Source organism: Sycon ciliatum, chromosome 13, assembly GCF_964019385.1.
Source record: "Sycon ciliatum chromosome 13, ocSycCili1.1, whole genome shotgun sequence".
NCBI classification, from domain to species: Eukaryota; Metazoa; Porifera; class Calcarea; order Leucosolenida; family Sycettidae; genus Sycon; species Sycon ciliatum.
In genome coordinates, this window is record NC_088655.1 from 25,554,896 (window position 1) to 25,569,880 (window position 14,985).

At 50.9% G+C, this 14,985-nt stretch overlaps 1 protein-coding gene across 5 annotated transcripts in view; it reads left to right on the top strand.

Moving 5' to 3' along the window:
- Positions 1-14,985, top strand: part of LOC135829468 (uncharacterized) — a 169,987-nt gene that overhangs the window by 37,782 nt on the left and 117,220 nt on the right. For all 5 annotated transcript variants that reach the window (XM_065341869.1, XM_065341870.1, XM_065341871.1 and 2 more), the window contains exons 5-8: positions 1,473-1,500; positions 7,641-7,684; positions 9,035-9,337; positions 13,290-13,358. In XM_065341869.1, coding sequence (XP_065197941.1) covers positions 1,473-1,500; positions 7,641-7,684; positions 9,035-9,337; positions 13,290-13,358 — 444 coding nt within the window. The remainder of the gene's footprint in view (positions 1-1,472; positions 1,501-7,640; positions 7,685-9,034; positions 9,338-13,289; positions 13,359-14,985) is intronic.

Sequence of the window (14,985 nt, forward strand, 5' to 3'; positions counted from 1 at the left end):
GGCAGTGTGGTGCGATAGGGGTAGGGCAGTGTAGTGCGATATGTGTAGGGCAGTGTAGTGCAATAGGGGTAGAGCAGTGTAGTGCGATAGGGGTAGGGCAGTGTGGTGCGATATGTGTAGGGCAGTGTAGTGCGATAGGGGTAGGGCAGTGTAGTGCAATAGGGGTAGGGCAGTGTAGTACGATAGGGGTAGGGCAGTGTAGTGCGATAGGGGTAGGGCAGTGTAGTGCGATAGGGGTAGGGCAGTGTAGTGCGATAGGGGTGGGGTAGTGTAGTGCGATAGGGGTAGGGCAGTGTAGTGCGATAGGGGTAGGGCAGTGTAGTGCGATAGGGGTAGGGCAGTGTAGTGCGATAGGGGTAGGGCAGTGTAGTGCGATAGGGGTAGGGCAGTGTAGTGCGATATGTGTAGGGCAGTGTAGTGCGATAGGGGTTGGGGAGTGTAGTGCGATAGGGGTAGGGCAGTGTAGTGCGATAGGGGTAGGGGCAGTGTAGTGCGATATGTGTAGGGCAGTGTAGTGCGATAGGGGTAGGGCAGTGTAGTGCGATAGGGGTAGGGCAGTGTAGTGCGATAGGGGTAGGGCAGTGTAGTGCGATATGTGTAGGGCAGTGTAGTGCGATAGGGGTAGGGCAGTGTAGTGCGATAGGGGTTGGGCAGTGTAGTGCGATAGGGGTAGGGCAGTGTAGTGCGATAGGGGTAGGGCAGTGTAGTGCGATAGGGGTAGGGCAGTGTAGTGCGATAGGGGTAGGGCAGTGTAGTGCGATAGGGGTAGGGCAGTGTAGTGCGATAGGGGTAGGGCAGTGTAGTGCGATATGTGTAGGGCAGTGTAGTGCGATAGGGGTAGGGCAGTGTAGTGCGAAAGGGGTAGGGCAGTGTAGTGTGATATGGGTAGGGCAGTGTAGTGCGATAGGGGTAGGGCAGTGTAGTGCGATAGGGGTTGGGCAGTGTAGTGCGATAGGGGTTGGGCAGTGTAGTGCGATAGGAGTAGGGCAGTGTAGTGTGATATGGGTAGGGCAGTGTAGTGCGATAGGGGTAGGGCAGTGTAGTGCGATAGGGGTTGGGCAGTGTAGTGCAATATGTGTAGGGCAGTGTAGTGCGATAGGGGTAGGGCAGTGTAGTGCGATAGGGGTTGGGCAGTGTAGTGCGATATGTGTAGGGCAGTGTAGTGCGATAGGGGTAGGGCAGTGTAGTGCGATAGGGGTAGGGCAGTGTAGTGCGATAGGGGTTGGGCAGTGTAGTGCGATAGGGGTAGGGCAGTATAGTGCGATAGGGGTAGGGCAGCGCAGTGTGTGTGTGTGTGTGTGTGTGTGTGTGTGTGTGTGTGTGTGTGTGTGTGTGTGTGTGTGTGTGTGTGTGTGTGTGTGTGTGTGTGTGTGTGTGTGTGTGTGTGAAACTGTTTTGTGTGTGCATGTATGTGTGCCCTGCACTTGTGCGTGCACACGTATTCTGACATGCGTGAATGTTTTGCTGTCCAGTCAAGCGCGGGGCCCAGCAACAAGCAGAGTGAGTATAGTGTTGTCTGTTGCTGAATAACTGGGGGGGGGGTCAGCCTCGTAGCCTAGGCCGTTCCTATTTTCATGTTTTACAGTCAATGCACAGTTGAGTCACCGTGTATACATCGGTATGCTGCGGTTGATGAAATGCTAGGCTGGTCGTTCTTCGGCGCTCCATTCCTCAACACCCGATAGCAGTGTATTATTAACGCACGAAACTATAACAGTCGGTCATGGTCTGGAGAATATGAAGAAAAATTCAAGTGACTTTAAAAAGATAAGGAGATAGCTGGCAACTTACAAGTAGATCAGAGTCGTAGTGTGTATTATATTAAATATAAGTTTCCGTGCATGGCACGGTAAGTGAAGTTAGCAACCCACCAACAATTACATTCCTAACATAATTTGCACGTACTTGCCATAGCGCATCACGTGCCCGTGCAGAACACGCACTCCGAACTCCCGCGCCCCGGCACGGGACCACGCGGAGCATGCGCATTACTCCGGCTCTCGATGCTGCTTCTTCTTCATCCTTGCTGCGCCAACAGTCAGATCGCTTGACAACCTTGGCCAGTTTTTGAGCTTGCTCTTCGCTTTGCTGTGCTGACGGTCAAATTGTTTGACTATCGCGGCCAGTTTCTGATCAATATCCGATCAACCAGGTCTCTGTCAGTGAGCGATGTCCAGCCATAACGCTCTTTGCTTTGCTGCCTTGACGGTCAAATTGTTTGACAATCGCGGCCAGTTTCTGATCAATATCCGATCAACCATGTCTCTGTCAGTGAGCGATGTCCAGCCAAAATGCGCTCTGCTGAGCTGCGAAACGCACTGGCATCCCGCAATTATTTAGACCCGACAGGAACAAAACCTACTCCGCGGACTCGCCTGCTCGAGTTGAAGTTGGCTCCAGACTACTGTACGCGAGGACTTGGCCGCTCCGGCAGCGGAGCAGAACCTAGCCGAGGCAACTGCAGCCCCATCCCTGGCCTGGGAGACTTTAGTCGGGAGGAGGTTCGCGACGCTTGGAGCACGTATTGTGCGACTGACGCAGCAGCACACCCCTCCAGGGCCCCCGGAGCTGTTTTCGCACCAGCCCATAATCTTGAAGATGGCTCGGAAATTTAGGTCCCTGATGCTGAGCTCTCCTCTCTAAAGCTGACACGAAGTATGCCTGGCGGCTTTGGTCTGTTTCCCCTCATGTCTGGCCCCGGCTTGGCATTTTTTGGAAGGTTTGTACCATGTAGATAAGGCACCACCATTTGGCCGTAGATCCTCCCCCTTCCGTTCAACAGACCGGCTGATGTGGACTCTCAGCCCAACGGCGACTCTGCAATGATCCTGCTAAGTCTCTTACTCGTCTTCGAGTACAGCGCTTCCGGACTCTCAGCCCATCTACCGACGCAGTGCTGACACACCCTGCACAGTCCACCCTCCAGCAGTTGACGACGCAACCATGAACCTCATCCGCCAGGGCCTGGCGGCCAGTTCCAGCATAACATGCGCTTCGCTGCCGCGCTCCGAACACTTGTCGCCCTGCGCCAGGGCAAGCCACACTCAGGGACTGATCAGTGCCGGCAGCATTGTTCCAGATCCTGTACTTTGAGTGCATTGCCCACTGTGCTAATGGCTAGCCGCATTGGACGGCACTCACATCAAATGCAGTGTAATAGTAATGCAGATAAACCCTGTTTGGGTCAGGTTGTCAGCGCTGCCGGACTCGCATCCCAACTGCCGAAGTGGTGCCGACACAACCAGCGCAGTCCACCCTCCAGCAGTTGACGACGCAACCATGGACCTCATCCGCCAGGGCCTGGCGGACAGCTCCAGCATGGCATGCGCTTCGCCGCAGCACTCCGAACGCTTGTCGCCCTGCGCCAGGGCAAGCCAACCTCAGGGACTGATCAGTGCCGGCAGCATTGTTCCAGATCCTGTACTTCGAGCACATCGCCCACTATGCTAATGGGCAGCCGCATTGGACGGCACTCACATAAATTGCAGTGTAATAGTAATGCAGATAAATCCTGTCTGGGTCCGGTTGTCAGCGCGCCTGGACTTGCAGCCCAACTGCCGAAGCGGTGCCGGCACAACCAGCGCAGTCCACCCTTCAGCAGTTGATGACGCAACCATGGACCTCATCCGCCAGGGCCTGGCGGGCAGCTCCAGCACAACATACGCTTCGCTGCAGCGCTCCGAACGCTTGTCACCCCGCACTAGGGCAAGCCATACCCAGTGACTGATCAGTGCCAGCAGCATTGTTCCATATCCGGTACGTTGAGCGCATTGCCCACTATGCTAATGGGCAGCCGCATTGGACGGCACTCACATCAATTGTAGTGTAATAGTAATGTAGATAAATCCTGTTTGGGTCAGGTTGTCGACGCTTCTGGACTCGCAGCCCAACTGCCGACGCAGTGCCGACACAACCAGCGCAGTCCACCCTTCAGCAGTTGACGACGCGGGCCGCAACTTTGGACGATCTGGCTGGCGTACAGCACTACCTGCAGTCCACCGTGCCTAGCCCGCACAACCGCGCCATGCTCTGGAGCGCCGTGACTCTGGCCTTCCACGGGCTGCTCAGAGTCAACGAGTACACCTTCACGGCACGGGGCGCCGGCCTTGAGTACAGCGATGCGACCATGTACCCAGACCGCGTGGAGCTGCGCCTGCGTGTGACAAAGACGAGCGAATACGGCAGCGGCCAGGACATTAGCGTCAGGAGGACAGGCTCGCCGACATGCCCGCACACGGCAGCCACCAGTTACCTAGCAGCCCGTGGCTCGGCACCTGGCCCGCTCTATCGCTATGATGACGGCACGCCCCTGAAGCCGCATAACATCAACAGGCTACTACAAACAGCCTTGCCTAACAAAGACGTGCGCAGCCACAGCCTCAGACGAGGCGCTGCAACGCTGGCAGGCAAAGCTGGCGTGCCTGAGTACGTGCTGAAGACCGCCGGCAGGTGGCAAAGCTCTGCCTACCCCCGCTATGTCCGCACCCCTGTCGCAGACAGAGCATTGCCAGCGGCATTGTTCTAGTCTCTGCCCGTTATGCTAATGGGTAGCCGCATTGGACGGCCCTAGCAACAGCTGTAGTGTACATATGATATACCTATTATACTATAACTATAGTAACGCTACTATAACTATAGTAATGCCGATAATTCCTGTTTGGGTCATGTTGTATTTTGGGAGAACAGTAGGGATCGTGGGTCAGGCCGGCATTGAGCCAAGTGCGCCTACATGTGCTCACAAGTGCATCCCTACCGTATGCGTGTATTGACACGCCGGGCAATTGTTGCCCCCATTAGCCCTGGCATTGGCCAGTCTAACGCACATTGGTGCTTGCGATACTACGGCATTGGTCCATAGTATTGCATACTGCATGCGGCAATTGTTGCCTGCGATACTACGGCATTGGTCCATAGTATTGCATACTGCATGCGGCAATTGTTGCCTGCGATACTACGGCATTGGTCCATAGTATTGCATACTGCATGCGGCAATTGTTGCCTGCGATACTACGGCATTGGTCCATAGTATTGCATACTGCATGCGGCAATTGTTGCCTATGCCCTGATAATACAACGCGTACTAGCTCCCAAACAGGTCGGCTTGTGTGGTTGTTAATTATCATTTTACTTTGGCATTCCCAACAGAGCCCAAGGTCTTCTTGCAGTGTGCCCAAGATGTGTGTCTTGGTACAGTGGTTAGTGCTTGTTATCCAAGTGCGATTACGAACATTTACATGTACAGTGCGTATCGGTTATAGTGTGGTCGTATACAAGAATATACTGCCTACAAGAATGAACACTCATTTTTTCATAATCATAACACCTATTTTATGTGTATATTTATTCTTACAAGCAGTATTATCGCATAGTAGAATATATCGGCCCTAAGAATGGATTTTGTGTAGCAAAATATGCCAGATTAGTGCAAAATGTATCGCCTGTAGTAATAACATCTGTGCTCTGTCCATGCTCAATACAATAATATTCAACACAAAAAGAGAGTTATGTCCAACTGAGTACTTTTTCTGTCCAGTCGGACTCTTTCTTCCGACTTCTCTCCTATCTGCTGCTCCGCAGTCGCCTAGCACGACCGCGAGTCTGATCCGTGTGTATCATGATTGTGTAGACCTACATGATTGTACGTGTCCACATGCCAAACATGTATTATGTCACACGTGCATATGATATGTCACACGTGATTTATCGTGTGTAAGAAATATCGGCAATAAGAATCAAATGTCGTTTTTCAAACACCCACGCTATAACCGATACCTACTGTACATACAGTCGGATCACTTGGTTGTAATGCTCCATCAGGCAAACGCAAACTAGGTCGTGGTAAAGAAGAAGAAAATAACGTCGATGCTCCACTTCTCCACCACGTGTCTGTCAAACTTGTTGCGAATGAGACGTAAATTTTTGAACTTATTCCATTCACGAATTCTTGCATCCGGCATCAGCTTGAAAGGTCTTCATTTCTAGCAAATACCGTAAAAGCCCCTGTATACGCCCACTCGAAATTACGCCCACCCTCCGTGTACACGCCCAGTCAGGGGAAGTCAACACTTTTGTTTCAAAATAGCGCCCATACCTATGTATACGCCCAGGTATGCCGGCAACACCAGTACATGCACAGGTGCTGATACCCAATACTTACTGCTATCCTTATTTCAAGTATACGCCTGGTTCCAAAATAACGCCCGTGCCCTTGTATACGCCCAGGAAATCGAGGCTGCTATTCTATACGCTCGGGGCCTATACCCGGGCTTTTACGGTAGTTAATTTTACTTCAAAGTATCAACTAACACAAGGTGTTGTAGCACCTCTCCTATGATCTATCATTTAGTGCAGAGTATTTGCATTGAATTGTTTCACATTTATTACATGACAATATGGGGCAGCCATATTGGTTCCAACTCCACTCGACCCCTGGCGGTATGTACGGGTCACATTATGTCGGCCACGTTTGTTCCACTGTCCACATGCCAGGCGTGTGCGCTGGTGCCCTTCAAGGGGGGTTCCGGGGTCCGGGGGCCTCCCGCGGGAAAATTTTCAAAAAATGAAGCAAAATCTTGCATTTTGAGCGAAAAAGGGGGGTTCCGGGCACCCAGGAACCCATACGGGGCACGCGCCTGCAGGCCATGACCAGTTTGTGCACACATTTAGTCACATGACCAAGATGTTAACACCAGTCTATAACTGATTTTTACACTAGTATGCATGGTACAGTGAAACCTGTCTAAGACGACCGCTCAAGGGACCTTACAAATGTGGTTCCCGTGTACAGGTGGTCTCCTTATCCAGGGTCATTTGACTGGAAATCACATCCCTTGGTCCTATCTGTATTGGTCCACTAGGACAGCTGGTCGCCTTATCAGAGTGGTTGCCTTGACAGGTTTTTCTGTATTGGTTTCCCCGTCCTGCTACACTGCTTATACATGTAGTAGTGAGTTTGGGTGAATCTTCTCCTGCCCAGCATAATAATGATACTTAGCCATACTTTCATTCACACATGCACGCTAGCTCGCACGCTAGCTACTGTTGTAAAGGCACGCTAACTTACGAGCAACGCCATAGTGGTCACGCTGTGTGAGGACCATGCCAAGTGCATGAAAACTTGAACTGACATGCACAAGCAGTCACCCGTCATCTGTGTTTGTGTGTAGTCTGCCACTCAGGACTCAGCACTCTGGTGTTTGGAGCACCACTGTATAAGCAGAAATATTCGCCTGCAAATTACGCGGCGTCTTCTACGTCCAAGGAGCTTTTGGACTAAATTAAATGCCGGACTAGTGTCGATTTGTCCAGCTTTTCAATACACTCTTATGATCCATGGACGAAATTTACAACCGGACGAACTCCCTTTCTTTGGAGTTGGACGAAATTATTGACCGACGGAATGTTCTGCCTGTAAAGTATATCAAACTGCCTCTACTGGCAATGAATGCACATAACATTTTCATGCATCTTCAACCTCTTCTTGATGCTGATTAAAAATCCGATGTTGAGCCAATAGTGTTACTTTAAAAGAAAGAAGAAAGGGCCGATAAGTATACATCTCGTTACCTTGGTGGACTGTTAGTCATAACTCGTAACTTATAGGTCCGTTCTCTTTTCTCCTTTGTGCATTCTACTTTCAGTAGCGGAGCGGAGGCGCCAACGACAAAGGAACCCAAGAAGAAGTGTAAGTCTTGCAGCATCATGTGGTGCACTGTGTTATGCTGAGCGCTATGCTAGAGCAATATTGATGTATGGAGTGTGTTATTTTAGTTGAACCGATGTGTGTGTGTGGGGGGGGGGGGAGTGTGTGTGTGGTGAGTGTGTGCGTGCGTGCATGCATGCGTACACGCGCGCTTGTGTGTGTGTGTGTGTGTGTGTGTGCGAGTGCGCGTGCGTGCGTGTGCTTGTGTGTGTGCACGCAGATTGTTTTAGTAGTTTTGAGTACTGTCAGTATTACTCGCTCATGTAGTGGTTCATCTGACCAGCTACAAGCTCCTAGCTGGCACAATTTTCCAATTCTCACAGTGCTAAATGTGCTGTACACAGTACAGTGGTGAAACAAGCCAGGGGCATTGGAAGGTATCCTCAGTGGTATGGCTATTAAAAGACCCACGAAAAGGCACTCCACCTGGGAAAGGTTTTGGTAAATTATGCCAAATTAGCCTACTGTAAATCAATGAATTTTGGCCTGTGAGAAACTTTGGCCGATCTCGAATTGAAACTTTTTCGGCCGTCATCAAACTTTGGCCGATTGGGGTTTAGAAAGAAACGATCGGTAGGTGTTGCTTTCACATGCAGCCATGCCTCAATCATGCATCATTTCCCTCGGTGACAAACTTTGGCCTGCAACTTTGGCCAGTTGGTACCAAGCGGCGAAATCAGCGAAATGATATCGCCAGCGAAAATAAGTTGCTTTACAGTACAAGATTTCATTGCTCCAATAATCACTATTTAAACTTATTGTTGCGACTTTGGCCGCACCTGCCGCACCGGTTCCGATGCCCCTGCAAGCGGTCCAGCGTATCACTGCGGGACCCGGCGATTCAGTTGTTAACCTGTTCAATGCACAGGCTTGTGTTCATCAGAAGCGGGCGCTTGCACGTTTGCAGAGCTGCATGATCCAGGCCAGGCCTGTTCCTAGTGTCGGATGTTAGGGCACTCAACTCTCTCCTACACCAGGAGGATGGGGAGGGGGGCTCTTGTACAGGCTAATCCTGCATGGCAGAGTTACTTGCTATCTCTACTCTGCCAGCAGATCCTGCATTTCACCGTGTCGTCACCTAGCCATTCAGAACCTAATTTATTCTTCATATCGCGCTTTGGGAAACGCTTTGCAATGCGCCGTCGAAGCTTGATTCATTCTTCGTATCGCACTTGGGGAAACACTTTGCCGATATGCACTGCAACCACTGTGTGACGGCCGGTTATTAATAAGTCTAACTCCAGTGAGCTTTATCCTGAAGTTGTCATTATTCTGTGTTCAGTGTATCCTGCATGGCTGCTTGCATGCTCTTTTTCATTGGTGTTTATGCAGTCTATGAGAACCCATTCAAAGACCCCGACTATGTGGCGAAAATCGACGTGCCATTGAAAGATCTTGACGGTGTCGAGTTAAGGCGCAGTTTGCAGCCCAAGAATGTACTAACCCAGGATCAAGTGAAGAGGTTGGAGAAGATGTCGAGCGAAACGCATAACTACAACATGATCGGGTGGATTCAGTTGTCACGTCGCCGTGGATATGTTGCGCTGTGCGAGGTTATTCAGGAGTGGGGAGTTGAGCCAGAACTGTTGGAAGACATGAACAACCTGCTGCCACCCGAGCTTCGTGTGGGAAAAGGTACGCAGTCCCAGTCTGTCCATTGGAAACGTGCTCCTATGTCTTTCTAGTACATTCTACATGCTCGGAAAACACGTGCGTTTGGAGCCGAGAGACTTTCTGAGTCTCACTCCCTCGTGCACAGCCTGGTGTATATTATACAGATGTTTGTGTCTGTGCGGCTCTCCCCTATCCAAAGCAACCGCTTTGTTTCCACTTGGTTGCGAGTTGTTATTTCTCGCCAGTCTGTCCGCACATTACGCAATGCCAGTAGTAAAACAGTACATGAGTGTACACTGCTGACAGTCGAGAGGCTGGACGGCGTCGGGGATTGCAATAACTGTCTTTTTCCGGCAAAAAGATTCATAGGGCTGGCGGTGTAAGCGGCATTTTGACATGTTGCTTCTTGGAGACTATTCTGTTCTCCTGTCTGATAGCATTGTTGTGTCCTAGAAAACCGCTCATACGCATGCGTATAATTTATTATCGCATTGAGGGTCAAGCCTTTGGCTTTGTGCGGTATCCCTGGTAACGGGGCATGCCTGAAATTGTCGTCTCAGCTGTCAGTGAATGGGATTTTCGGTCTTTGACCACTTTGCTGGTGAGCTGATCTCCTCACCTCCCACCGCTTCGGGAGCTGCATCTGCGTCTTGACCCTTGAAGGGTGGTGGCGTTCCTACGGATGCGGAAAACTCGGCCTCTAGCCGAGTCTGACTCGAATCGTGAATTAAAAAAAAGAAATTTGCCATGCAGTGTACAGTATACATTGTTGTGTTGTTCACTTCATGGCTGTCCCGCTCTAATACTCAGTACAATGGTGGCGACTGAAATCCGACCCCAGCTCAGTGCACTCACATTGATTCCAAAAACAAACCTGCACACGTTTCTACACTGCCAAGAGACCGCTACTGTGTGTTCAAAAGTATTGACCTCTGGTTTCAAAAAAGAACCTTAAGTCAGCATTTATACCACATAATCTGTGATCATTTTGTGCATAACAATTTTCCGAAAATGGACGTGTGTTATCCAATCGCCTAGAAAGTTAGTAGGTTTCAAATTAAAATATGAGAAACATCGGGGGAGCTGCCACAGCAATATTCCGAAGAAATTTCTGAAAAAGCTCCAACCGAATTTGAATTATGTGAAAAAGTCTAGAGATCTATATTCTTGAAATGCACTATAAAATTGGAGCCGCACTCGAGCATGAAAGTCAGGGGTCGGATTTCAGTTGCCATCACTGTACAGTATAACCTGATTTAAGCGACCACCCCACGGTACCACGGTGCAAGCACCACCCCACGGTACCACGGTGCAAGCACCACCCCACGGTACCACGGTGCAAGCACCACCCCACGGTACCACGGTACAAGCACCACCCCACGGTACCACGGTACAAGCACCATCCCACGGTACCACGGTCCAAGCACCACCCCACGGTACCACGGTGCAAGCACCACCCCACGGTACCACGGTACAAGCACCATCCCACGGTACCACGGTCCAAGCACCACCCCACGGTACCACGGTGCAAGCACCAACCCACGGTACCACGGTGCAAGCACCACCCCACGGTACCACGGTGCAAGCACCACCCCACGGTACCACGGTGCAAGCACCACCCCACGGTACCACAGTGCAAGCACCACCCCACGGTACCACGGTGCAAGCACCACCCCACGGTACCACAGTGCAAGCACCACCCCATGGTACCACGGTGCAAGCAAAAGCGGCCGTTAAAGCCAGGTGGTCGTTAGAACCAGGTCCAACAGGTTCAGTGTAGATCTGTCGGTGCATGGAAAAACGGTCGTTAAGAGCAGGTGGTGGCTAAAACCAGAGGTCGCTTACACCAGGTTTTACTGTACATGCAGTACACAAAGTGTCTGTAGTCTTTGCTGCAAACACTGCTCAATACCTCAAAAAGGGGCAGAGCTTACCACACAGGGCAGAACAACAGAGACCAAAAATCCTTCTCGTGACTCCGAGTTTTGTGTTTCAAAAAACACTCATCAGACGAGTGTTTTTTGAAACACGAAACTCGGAGTCACGAGAAGGATTTTTGGTCTCTGTTGTTCTGCCCTGTGTACATACAGTACATGTGTGTGTGTGTGTGTGTGTGTGTGTGTGTGTGTGTGAGAGAGAGAGAGAGAGAGAGAGAGAGAGAGAGAGAGAGAGAGAGAGAGAGAGAGAGAGAGAGAGAGAGAGAGAGAGAGAGAGAGAGAGAGAGTGAGTGAGAGAGAGAGAGAGTAAGAGAGAGAGAGAGAGAGAGAGAGAGAGAGAGAGAGAGAGAGAGAGAGAGTGAGAGAGAGAGAGAATGAGAGAGAGAGAGAGAGAGAGAGAGAGAGAGAGAGAGAGAGAGAGAGAGAGAGAGGGAGAGAGAGAGAGAGAAAGAGAGGGAGAGAGAGAGAGAGAGAGAGTTGCTGCATTTTATTTTGAACAAATTTATCACTTGAAAGTAAAAGTTCTAGTAGCTTCAGAGCTTTCGCTTTTCTTTTTCTTTGACCAGGTCATCTTGCGAGCTACTCAAACTTATAAACATCTTTGCAATACAATGTATTGTCATATACCCGCTATCCGTCGGGATCATGCATTGTGCTTACAACAGATTTGTTCTCTCTCTCTCTCTCTCCCCTCCCCCCCCCCCCCCTCCTCCTCTTAAAGGGGAAGTGCATCGATTTTTCGAGTAGGGTCCAGAAGCCTTACAATTTGATATCGGTTCGAATGGCATATCTCTCGTTTCCATACGAAAAGCCAAACTCGTCTAATCGCCAATTGTATACTCACGTTGCCATAGCGACCAGCGCAGTGATGGCGTATGAAAGGCTTAGCTCCACCACAGAGAAGGTCGATCACTGCAGAAATTGGTCATTTTCAATTGGTGTATTGTATTCACGTAGTGAAAGAAGTGCTGTGTTCAGTGCTGTTAGTGCAGTGAACCGTTTGTTAGTAGTCCTCTCGGTTGTGTACTGGGACGTGACACCGACAGGAGAAAGCTGGAGTGCGGAGACATCAGCAGACAAGCGAAAATAGTGACAAACAAAATGCTGAAACTTGGTTGGGAAAAATCAGACATTCAGCATTTACCCCAACCAAGGACCATGCCGTTTGCTCTTTCCACTTCCTGAAGACGGATGTGATGCTTCCTGGCGACTCTCCTATCTCTCGTAACATCTTCTGAAGCCAGGTGAGACGACGGGTGGTGGAGATTGACGAATGAAATAATGTCATAGGTTTGAAAGTTTGCTGAAAATGTCTCAGGAGAGAAGGCGAATATCAAGCATCTTCTCCTGGAGTAAAACATTTCCTAGGCAGAGTCAGCCTAGGGAAATGCAGGAGAAGGCCGATAAACAGTTCACGGCACTAACAGCATTGAACACAGCACTTCTTTCACATCATGAATACAATAAACCAATTGAAAATGACCAATTTCTGCAGTGATCGACCTTCTCTGCGGCGGAGCTAAGCCTTTCATACGTCATCACTGTGCTGGTCGCTATGGCAACGCGTGTATACAATTGGCGATTTGGCAAGTTTGGCTTATGGTATGGAAGCGAGAGATATACCATTCGAACCGATATCAAATTGTCTTTCTTCTGGACCCTACTCGAAAAATCGATGCACTTCCCCTTTAACATGCATACATGCACGCACATGCACACAAACACATACACACACACACACACACACGAACCGGCACACACCCACCCACAAACACCCACCCACAAACACCCACCCACAAACACCCACCCACAAACACCCACAAACACCCACCCACAAATACCCACCCACAAACACCCACCCACAAACACACACACACACACATTAGGCTTACTGGATGTGAATAGTTGCTACCTAGCGAGGCAAAGGATACGGTGGTTGGTAATCATGGTGTGTTGGTTCATTGTCCATTGGCGCATTCAAGCAGTTTGTGTTCTATCTGTTTCTTGTACTGTGCTTTGCTTATTGCTGTGCCCAGGATGTGCTGCTGCTCTGCGCAGTCCCAGTGAACTCGAAGCAGCAGAGCAGGAGGCAGCCCGTTTGGAAGGTACGGCCGTCATCAACTTTCTGCACGTGGCAATACTTGGCGAGGCACGCGCTGGGAAAACCAGCTTGCTGAAGGCGTTCATGTGTGTGTGTGTGTGTGTGTGTGAGAGAGAGAGAGAGAAAGAGAGAGAGAGAGAGAGAGAGAGAGAGAGAGAGAGAGAGAGAGAGAGAGAGAGAGAGAGAGAGAGAGAGAGAGGGGGGGGGGGTAGGGCAGTGTAGTGCGATAGGGGTAGGGCAGTGTAGTGCGATAGGGGTGGGGCAGTGTAGTGCGATAGGGGTAGGGCAGTGTAGTGCGATAGGGGTAGGGCAGTGTAGTGCGATAGGGGTGGGGCAGTGTAGTGCGATAGGGGTAGGGCAGTGTAGTGCGATAGGGGTAGGGCAGTGTAGTGCGATAGGGGTGGGGCAGTGTAGTGCGATAGGGGTGGGGCAGTGTAGTGCGATAGGGGTGGGGCAGTGTAGTGCGATAGGGGGGGGGGGGGGCAGTGTAGTGCGATAGGGGTGGGGCAGTGTAGTGCGATAGGGGTAGGGCAGTGTAGTGCGATAGGGGTGGGGCAGTGTAGTGGGATAGGGGTGGGGCAGTGTAGTGGGATAGGGGTAGGGCAGTGTAGTGCGATAGGGGTAGGGCAGTGTAGTGCGATAGGGGTAGGGCAGTGTAGTGCGATAGGGGTGGGGCAGTGTAGTGCGATAGGGGTAGGGCAGTGTAGTGCGATAGGGGTGGGGCAGTGTAGTGCGATAGGGGTGGGCAGTGTAGTGCGATATGTTTAGGGCAGTGTAGTGCGATAGGGGTGGGGCAGTGTAGTGCGATAGGGGTGGGGCAGTGTAGTGCGATAGGGGTAGGGCAGTGTAGTGCGATAGGGGTAGGGCAGTGTAGTGCGATAGGGGTAGGGCAGTGTAGTGCGATAGGGGTAGGGCAGTGTAGTGCGATAGGGGTACGGCAGTGTAGTGCGATTGGGGTACGGCAGTGTAGTGCGATAGGGGTACGGCAGTGTACTGCGAGTGGATTTTCCCCAATTTCTTTTCCATTCATCTCGCCATGAGCGGGCAGTCAGCCGAAACGCTGAAGCTGCTCTGCAGTCTCCCCGGCATTGAGCAGACCATCCTAACCCAGTTGCAGGCAATCACGGCACACGTCAGTGAGTCAAGAAACCGAGAAGCGTGCCTAAAACGGCGACTTAACGAGCTCGCAGCCCAAGTAAGAGTATTACCAAAGAAATCTGAGCCCATTGATGGAGCCAGGGACACTATGATTGGCGACAACCCAAACGTATCATGTGACCTTCTGACAATGGGGATCACTGCGGGTGTGTTATCTAATTGCCTAGAAATCTATACTGGAAGACCAGTAAGGTTAAAGGGGAAGTTCGGTGAAAAATTTAAATTTCAGGGTCGGTAGAGTTTTGGGCGCTGAGTCGAATGGTGTTGGTCCCACGTGTCTCCGACAAAGCGTTCTCGAGATATTTCCGTTTGAAAAACTGAGTTTCGGGGGGCTGCGCCATGACGTCATGCGGCCGCGCCACACCCTCCGCAACGTCATTGCGTGCAGCTAGGTCAAAAGGAGTGCGTGAAAGCAATAGTGTCAGTGCTATTTCAAATGATTTGGCGACTGATATTAGGTGGTGCAAGCGACC